This window comes from Camelina sativa, chromosome 8, assembly GCF_000633955.1.
Source record: "Camelina sativa cultivar DH55 chromosome 8, Cs, whole genome shotgun sequence".
Taxonomy (NCBI): domain Eukaryota; kingdom Viridiplantae; phylum Streptophyta; class Magnoliopsida; order Brassicales; family Brassicaceae; genus Camelina; species Camelina sativa.
Window position 1 is genome coordinate 229,095 of NC_025692.1, and position 9,169 is coordinate 238,263.

Here is a 9,169-nt window from a genome sequence, read left to right on the forward strand (position 1 = left end):
CTATGGAGGCTGAAGAAATGGCTTGGGCTCGGCTTAGAGGTAAGCTTGAGCCGGAGCTTGGGAGAGATCGATGGGTATCTGGATGCTGTCATTAACACACGTAAGCAAGAATTTCTGAGTCAGCAAGAGAGTGGGTCCCTCCCGAGACACGACGACCTCCTCTCTCGTTTCATGAAGAAGAAAGATCCGTCCTACAGCCAGACGACGTTTCTCCAACACGTGGTCCTTAATTTTATCCTAGCTGGACGTGACACGTCATCAGTAGCGCTGAGCTGGTTCTTCTGGCTGATCACGACGCATCCAACGGTCGAGGATAAGATCGTCCGCGAGATTTGCTCCGTTCTGATCGAGACACGTGGAACCGACTTATCGTCGTGGACGTCGGAGCCGTTGGAGTTCGACGAGGTCGACCGGCTGGTTTACCTCAAGGCGGCGCTCTCCGAGACGTTGAGGCTCTATCCATCGGTGCCTGAAGACTCCAAGCACGCCGTCAACGACGATATCTTGCCGGACGGGACTTTCGTGCCGGCGGGATCCTCGGTGACTTATTCGATATACGCGGCGGGGAGGATGAAGACGACTTGGGGAGAGGATTGCTTGGAATTTAAGCCGGAGAGGTGGATCTCGCCGGAAGATGGGAAGTTCGTGAACCACGATCAGTACAGATTCGTGGCGTTCAACGCCGGACCAAGGATCTGTCTAGGGAAAGATCTAGCGTATCTGCAGATGAAAACGATAGCGGCGGCGGTATTACTCCGGCACAGACTGACGGTGGCGCCGGGACACAAGGTGGAGCAGAAGATGTCGTTGACTTTGTTTATGAAGAACGGACTTCTGGTCAACGTACACAAGAGGGATCTGGAAGCGATCATGAAGAGTCTCGTCGTAACCAAAGAGAGAAACGACGTCGTCGCTCTTAACGGAGTATGCAACGGCGTTATTGGTGAAGGCGTCGCCGTTAATGCGGCTGTGGCGGTTGCCGTGTAATGCGATGCAGCTCCTCGGGTTAAATAATATACTAAATACATACATTTTCCTTTGGGTTTTGTGATTTGTTGGGTAACGGTAAAAAAAACATTGGTTTGGTTGTGATGATCTTTATATGAAAACAAACTTGTAAGCAGATACTCTCTTTTTTTTTTTTCTTCTAATGTAATACTTTGGTTGTTGTTCTTCTCTAATGTAAGCTTTTACAATTTGATTCTTATCCCTTCCCCCATCAAACTGTGTAAGCTTTAAAAGAGTCCCAAAAATATACTAGAAACAAATACAGGTTTTTTTTAAAAAAACTTGTTTCTTTATGAAACAGACCAGGGAACCATTTTCACACATTTGACCTCACTATCAGATCAAATGGATAGCAGCGGATGTAAAAAAAAAGTTAAAGCTTTGCGCACACAATCTCACTGCAGCTATTTGATAAACTTGGTTCGCCGCGGTCAGGTCTAGTCGAGAATTTTCTCTCCGGTTGCGAACAAGTTCCAGACCAGAGTTCCAATTAGATACAGTGCGACTGCTACTTTGAACACATCATCCCATGAACCTAAATATTAGGTACAAAAATAAAGCAAGTCGTTGGTTAATAATATAATAGACACAGGAGGATATCAATGGATCATAAAAATCACAAAAGAAATCACAATATCCATACAACGTCCACCCTAGATCATAATCAATGGCCCAAATCTGTGTCTGTATGATTGGCAAGAATGTGGATATAGATTAATAAAATACCTCGTTGGAGGATGTAACCAGTAGCTGCAGTGCCAAAGACACCAGCGAGGACACCTGCTGTGTTTGAAAGTCCTAAGAGTACACCCTGCGATCCAAGGCATAGTTAATGAAGTCGAACAAGTTTGTTGACAAAGTGTATCAACAGAGAGAGAATTTTGATGTTATCTTACAGCGTATCGTGGGCCAATGTCTTGATGATTAGAGTACAGACCCGACTGAGAGAATGCATCAGAGCCCTGTCGGGTACAACATAAGTCTTTATGTCAGAGCTGTACACAATTCATGATAAGGTTCCAAGGGAGAGACAACTGTCTGTTTTAGTTGCCCGACATTGCATTTAAGTCATGTTCAATTTTATAGTTGTACTCTCTGAAGAACAATCTTTGTGTCGGCACGGCCGGTGTGAAATCAAAAACGGCAAACATGTTTTTAACAGTTCCAAACTTAATATGTACACTCACATACGCATAATTCTATGGATCTTTTAATCATACGATATTTTGACACCAATACCTGACTGCATGCCATGCAGAGGACCGCCATTGCTGGAGTTTTGACATGGCTCAGCTGACTCAGGAAGAAGGCAGGACCTAAAAAACCAATTGATTGCATAATCTGCGACATTGAACAGTTTATTAGCAGTAAGTAACAATTGGAGTAGCCTTAACTGATTCATGATGATAATAGTCTATTGTTATAAAGTTTTTGTTGTCATACCCTATAACTGAAAGCAGCATAACAAGTGTGGCCTTTGAGTTAGTAGAAGAGTATATTTCTTACCTTTCGAACGTTTGTAATTGAAAGACCCCTGCTCACTAGAGTATCAGCAATCCAACCTCCAATATTAGCGAAAATAGCCATGGTTAGCCATGGCAAGACGCATAGGAGCCCAGATTCAGTGAGGTTGAACTTCAAGACCTGCAACAGGACCAAAGACCAACAATAGACAGGGTTCTTTTTACTTGTTCTTATTCTTATTAAAACGTAAGGATATAAGTGAAGTTGAGATCCATGCCTGATTGTAATATGTAGGCATCCATGTCAATAGTATGAAAGTTCCCCAATTATGGCAGAAGTGAGAAATTATGAGAGCCCAGACAGGGGGTTTAGACAGTATTAGCTTCCATGGAATAACAGTAACAGGTTCCCGTGGTTTGCTACCTCCGAGTATGACCTTCTTTTCTTCTGCACTTAGGTCCGGGTCATCCTTGGGAGAGCTATATGCCTGAAAGGAAACAAACAAGTGTTTTAATAAATAGTTCTGTTGGAAGTTTCGTAGATATCAGAATCTTGGCTCTTATCATGGGGAGAAAGTTCATACATATTTTAGCCACAGCATAAACCATATACTTCCAAGGGAACCAAACGAATAGAAAACAGATGGCCATCCAAACTTGTGGATTAGCATAGGAGAGAATGCCAATCCTGTAACAGAACCGAGATACATGCCACTATAGACAAGTGCAAGCGATCTGCTTCTCTCTGAGACAGGGATCCATTTAGAAAGCATGTTGTTCATAGCAGGCATAGCAACACCCTGGAACAAAGGTAGACAGAATCAGCCAGTGAGAAGTTGTACAAGTCTGAGACAAGTCTAGGAAGAGAAAAGAAATACAGAAGAGGCCAACCTCGCCAATGCCCATGAACGCCCGCACGACAAGCAAAAAGGGGAGACCAAGTCTCGCAGCGATAGGAGTCATAATTGTGGCAAAGGACCACCAGACAACACCAAAACCTAAAACCACCTTCCCACCAAACTTATCTGCCCATATACCTCCCAGAATCTAGATATTAAAGAGAAAATGAGCACGGTTTTGAGCTCTATACCAAACCACATCTTACAATTACATATATAGACCTCCTGACCTGAGTAAGTAAATAGCCCCAGAAGAAAGAGGACTGAATTAAGCCAACAGTTGCACTGCTCCAGTTATATTCTTGTGACATGGGAAGAATGGCAATGCTCATGTTCACCTACCACAAGCATCTCATCATTAAGTAAAGACACAGTATAGTAAAAGTTTACACACCCTTCAAATATGTACAAAGATAAGCAGGGCATAGTAGTACTTACACGGTCCATATTGCACAGAAGAAACGACGCAAAGCATAACAAGACGATGACCCAGCGTCTAGGAAACTGCTGCCACCACGGAGATGTGTTCTGTAGATTACCTTCAACTAAAATAGCTTCAGCTGAACCATCAGCAGATGGCAGGGAGTCAACAACTCCATCTGTAATATCGGAATCCTCTGATTTGTAGTAAGCACGAGATCTGTTGATCTTGGTATTCCCACAGTCGTTGATACTGCTCCTAAACCTAACTCTAGAGTCCAATCTTGGTTGAAGGAAAGATCCAAAACTTGTCATGTGTCCCCCAAATTCAGGCTTTAAATTAGGTTGAAGAGATAAAATCTTCCATGGTTGATGATGATTACGGCACAATGCTACAACAATTGAAGAAGAAAAAAAAATGCTTAAAAGATTGAATAAAATTGCATAACAAAAGAGGGCACTGAAAGATGGGAAAGTAGGTACCATTAGGAAAAAGCATAAATCTGTTGGAAACCTCTGCACAATTTTTGCCTAATCTCTGACAACCATTGCCTACAAAGTAACAGAAGGCAGTATTAGCTGCAAAACTGGGATTCCAAAACACCAATGATTTTGGATACCAAAGGTAGATGAGAATCGATTGCACAAGAGTCTTGAGTATCACTAAGAAAATGATACACTAATGATTCAGGTACACTAAAATCCTTCTTCACACTTGTAGACAGTGTAGAGAGAAGATGAGAATGAGAAATTTTACTTCAACAAAAACCAAAGCAATGCACACATTAATGATATCGCCTCCCTATATAGAGAAACGAACTAGAGAGTTTTTGGTTAAGCTCAAAGCCTATCGACGATTCCACTAATATATACTAATCCGATAAACAACCAGAAACCGCTAATAAAGTCAAAGGAGAAGGGAGATACCTGAGCCGATGAAGGAACCAAAGTTCCGGTTTGAAATCAAGCCACCGAGGGCCATGTTGCCTTTGCTTCTCAGAATAAAGAAAGCTCAATCAAAGGATCTAGAAGAAGTGAGAGATTTTTAAGCTTCTTCCATAGAAGCGGAGTAAACGAAGCTTTTGAATAATAAAAGAAAAAAAAAAATCTGAGGAGAAGAGAAGAGAAGAGAAGAGAAGAGGGGGATAAAGCCGAGTGAGTGAGAGAGACGCTGAAGCGGGAAAAAATCACTCACTAGACTAGTGGCCATATGGGGAACCAGAGAAGAGGCAAAGGGTGGGTCGATAAAGTGACCCGTGGCACATCATCTTCTACTCGTTGGAACCTCCGTTGCTCTCCCAATTACTAACCTACCCCTCTCCCCTTTAACTATTTCCTTTGGTAAACTTCCAAGGGTATTATTGGCACTTGGCGTGGAAAATATCTGAGCCGTTACAGCCGAAGATGACCTCACCCTTGCCACATCCAAAGAAAAAGACGGGTAGGTTCTCAAGAATAAAACATTGACACGTCACTATTGGGCTTTCACTGGGCTTACAATTCCAATATGTAAATAATACCAAGTATTGATTGGGGTCAACAGACGTAATTCTCGACCACCGTCGGTAATCCTTTGAAAGGTTCTCCAAAAATATTTTAAATATAATAATATTATTTCATTTAACTTTTGTTTTTTTTTTTAAAAAAAAATCAACCAATCAGTTTATGTATGAGAGAGGTTTTAGGTGTTGAACGAGTACTGCTACTAACTTAGGAACAATAATTAAGGAAGACGAAACAAATGACTTTTCTTAAGATTGCCAAAGATCGGGCGAGTTTACAAGGTATTCCGATGTAAACCGGTCTGCCAATTACAGAATTGTATACTCTAGACTACTAAACTTAGAGTTAGAACCGAATTATTTTCCGATTCCTGCTCCAAGTCATTTTATGTCCTTATGCACGTCTCTCCCTCAATATTTATAGTTGATGGGACGTTTCATCCTCTTGCCTCGGGATCGATATGGTATCGCCTCAAAGCTTTAGTCGGTGATCGCTTCTTCGTGGGTTGTCGCTTATTGGGCTGTCCGTCTTTATTGGGCCTTCTAGAAGCTTTGCCGGCCCGATAACGGTGATCTGGTCGGTCAATGTTTCTAAGAGCCATATTGACTATTTCGTGGGTGGGCCGAGTTGGAGGCCTTATCAAGACAGGATGAAACCCATATACAACATTAGAGCAAGTCCATTGGTTATACATCCATTTGGATGTCAAAAGAATTAATTAATAATATTTTAATTTAATTTAGTTATTTAATTATTTTTAATATATTCAACCAATAAAATAAAGACAGTTGTAGACTTCTGTCTTAATATTTGGGGGCAGAGACACTTTTTTCTCATCTCTCCATATTTTTCTTATTTTTTTTATTTTTTTTATTCTTCTGATCATCTATGGAGTATGTGCAATGGATTTGCTCTTAGTGTTTTTTAATGTTTGGACGGAAATATTGTATCTCCCTCCTCAACTTTTAATTATTTTTATATTTTTATTATTTTGATGCTCATCAAAAGATCTCTAAGATGAAAATACTCTAAGAGCAATTATATTAGTTATATTGTCATCTGAGTGTCAAAAGAATTAAATAATAATACTTTTATTTTAATTTAATTATTTATTTTTTATTATTTTTTTAACCAATCAATTCATGACGTTTGTAGATTCAGTATCTGTATAACTCTTGGGAGAGATACTTGTTTTTCATTTCTTCACCTTTTTTTTTATTTTTATTTTTATTTTTTTATTCTTCACATCCTCCATAAGTATGTGTCTTTCGTTTATGAGTATACATGTAGTTTGGTTTAGCTAAATTTATATGCTTCTGAATTCTCTTTGTTTGCTAATTGTGAAGAGTACTTTCTTAATTCCTTCTTTCTTTAGCTGGATGGATATATGGAAAGAGGATGTGTGTTTGTCAATAATATGCTTGCTTTCATCAAGTGCTGTTTTAGAATCCATACGACTTCATTTATAGTTCACTGTCAACAAGTGCTCGACGACAGTAAGTTAAGTTAATGCTTCCGCTTCACCAGGAGTACAACTACCTCCTTCCACACTACTTGTCGTTTTTTATAGTCATATAAAGCAACCAAGCTTACACCTAATTTGTACTCTTTATTTAACCATGGATTAGCATCTAATAAGCCAATGTACTTACTTTGTGTTAGACACGTACGGCTCATTTGGAGACGAATTTATAGTAGCAACTAGCATGGCATCTTCTATGTTCACATTAAAATTATGGCTATTTGGATATAATCTCTGCCCAAATATATATATATATATATATATATATGATGTTTTCATCATACTCATCCCATATACTGAAGAAGCATATCACAAAATAGCTTTTGGCCTTCTGGAGAAATATAAACACCCCTTCGGCATCTATATAATAAAATTGTCTATATATTTAGAAAAATACAATAACCAATACATCTTCAACTATAAACCTTTCCCTTTATCCAGCAAATGACACATGATAATTCGTATATGACCTAGCTTCACTCCCAAGTCAATGGCAATTAACTAGAAACCCCTTGTTTTGGGACTTTCACTTCTTCGAGTTGTTGATTGACTCCACTCTGCCGTCATTACCTCCAAGCAAAAGATACTTATCCTTGCGGGTAAGTTCGGTGCATTCGAATCCCAATACAGCGCCGATAACTTTCTGGACGTAATTGGCCACCTCAAACGGAGTCTTCCCACCGCCTTTGACAGTCATTTCTTCAGGCAAGCGATCCAAGAAAGTGGCTTCGTAGCTCGGTCTTGGGTTCATGAAGAAGAAGTAAGGGTCCCAGAACTTAACACCCCTCACTGTCGTCCCGTTGAACATTCCTTGTTTACAGTTCATCGCTACTGGCACGATCCTGTCGCTTAGCTCTGCGAATAGAGCGCTAAATCTCAGTAGATACTCTTCTCTGCACGTCGTGCCTTCCGGACATATCACCAAGTCGCCTGTAATACACCAAACCATATCAAAATCTCAACTACTCTGTTATTTTTTATTCTCCTCTTAAGATTAATGTGCACGTATACATAAGACGTTAGGTACCTTTCTCGAGAAGTTTTCTCATGCGGGCAGCATCAGCAACACGGTCACGGGTGAGTGCAACAGCAGGAATAGGAGAAAGCAAAATGGAGAGACGAGATACACTGTAAGTAACGCAATTGATCTTGCGTCCAAGAGCAATGGCAACGATGATGGGATCAAGTGCCGTACGGTGGTTAAGGACATAGAGGTTGCCCAGAGTTCCCGGGGACGGAGGCGGAGGACGGTGGCCACGTATGGTTAAGCGAATCCCAAGCATCTCGTAAGTGTAACGGACAAAGCGTTCAGGTAAAGGGAGGTTGAAGTAGACGCGAAAGATGGAGAGGATGAAACCAAAGGGAAGCCAGAGGTATACGATAATGGCGTTCAACGGGGTTGGACGTTGCACTAAACGCCCGTCGTGGAAGACTATGCGTTTTTTCAAACGTTCTTTTGGAATTGTTGTGGCTGACTTGGTCGCATGTACCATGTAACCTTTCTGTTATTAATTATACCAAGAGCGTTATTCATTTCAGATGTATAACAACTGAAATTACTAGGAGGATAATATAACATGTCTCTAAATTGTTTAATCAAGATTCAAACTAAGCTTTAAAAGAAAAAAGAAATATATTTTTCTGAACTATTTGAAGTGTGTGTTCATTAAATGGACAGCCCCAAAATGTTGGTGGTACTAGTAAAGGTGGTTGGGGGAGAAGAAAGCAAAAGAAAAATCAATCGAGAGGGTCCCGTGAAGAGCTGATATAGGTTTGGGTACATTTATGAACCGTGCTAATTACTTACTAAATATAAAAAATATATATGATTTTTATAAGATTCATTCACGCGTAGACATAATTAATGACACTAAACAAGTCAACAAGTTAAATTATGGAGTACTATTGTTTATCCTAGTTAATGAATAGTACACGACAAGATTAATAAATAACCTAACGAACAGTAATCACAAATAAGTGCAAAGACTTCCAAAACTTGTCCTACACACACTAATCTAATCAATACTGAATAATGTAGTAATATTGTATGTCCTTAACCTAGAACTTAAGTAAGTTTAGTTAACTACTTCGAGTCAAAGTGCGAAATGCAAAATTAATTATAGATTAGCACCGGATTAACATAAAGTACCTTGCATATAGACATGAAATCGTGGTCGGAGGTTCGATCACCGAGGCCAAGATCGGGTGATTCGTCGCCAAACTCTTTCAAAACGGCTAACCTCTTAAGATCACCAACAAGAACACCAGGCTTCTTGACAAATCCAGTGGCTCTGTTGGTTTTGGGGTTGACTTCAATCTCTGTTCCCAAAACTTTATCTCCTCCAAGATAATCT

General features: G+C 40.1%; 3 protein-coding genes across 6 annotated transcripts in view; 1 reads left to right on the top strand and 2 right to left on the bottom strand.

Annotated features, from left to right (window-relative positions):
* The window catches only part of LOC104705301 (cytochrome P450 86A2), a 3,552-nt gene extending 2,347 nt beyond the window's left edge, over positions 1-1,205 (top strand). The window contains exon 3 of one of the 3 annotated variants that reach the window (XM_010421277.2): positions 40-1,205. In XM_010421277.2, the coding sequence (XP_010419579.1) occupies positions 40-987 (948 nt within the window). In that variant the 3' untranslated portion in view covers positions 988-1,205. Of the gene's footprint in view, positions 1-8 lie in introns of all 3 variants that reach the window. The other 2 variants (XM_019228205.1, XM_010421275.2) reach the window with 2 other exon arrangements.
* On the bottom strand, positions 1,254-5,039 carry LOC104705300 (ascorbate transporter, chloroplastic-like). Its single transcript, XM_010421274.2, has 12 exons — positions 4,718-5,039; positions 4,274-4,342; positions 3,809-4,182; positions 3,601-3,708; positions 3,363-3,518; positions 3,056-3,271; positions 2,750-2,959; positions 2,515-2,652; positions 2,248-2,349; positions 1,905-1,970; positions 1,735-1,819; positions 1,254-1,543 (listed from the first exon to the last, which is right to left on the bottom strand). Exons 1-12 carry the CDS (start codon positions 4,770-4,772, stop codon positions 1,446-1,448), a joined length of 1,677 nt encoding a protein of 558 aa, XP_010419576.1. The 5' UTR covers positions 4,773-5,039; the 3' UTR covers positions 1,254-1,445.
* The window catches only part of LOC104705302 (probable glycerol-3-phosphate acyltransferase 8), a 4,646-nt gene continuing 2,586 nt past the window's right edge, over positions 7,110-9,169 (bottom strand). The window contains exons 3-5 of one of the 2 annotated variants that reach the window (XM_010421278.2): positions 8,965-9,167; positions 7,843-8,317; positions 7,110-7,745 (exon numbers count right to left, since the gene is read on the bottom strand). In XM_010421278.2, coding sequence (XP_010419580.1) covers positions 7,342-7,745; positions 7,843-8,317; positions 8,965-9,167 — 1,082 coding nt within the window. In that variant the 3' untranslated portion in view covers positions 7,110-7,341. The remainder of the gene's footprint in view (positions 7,746-7,842; positions 8,318-8,964; positions 9,168-9,169) is intronic. The other variant, XM_019228341.1, reaches the window with a different exon arrangement.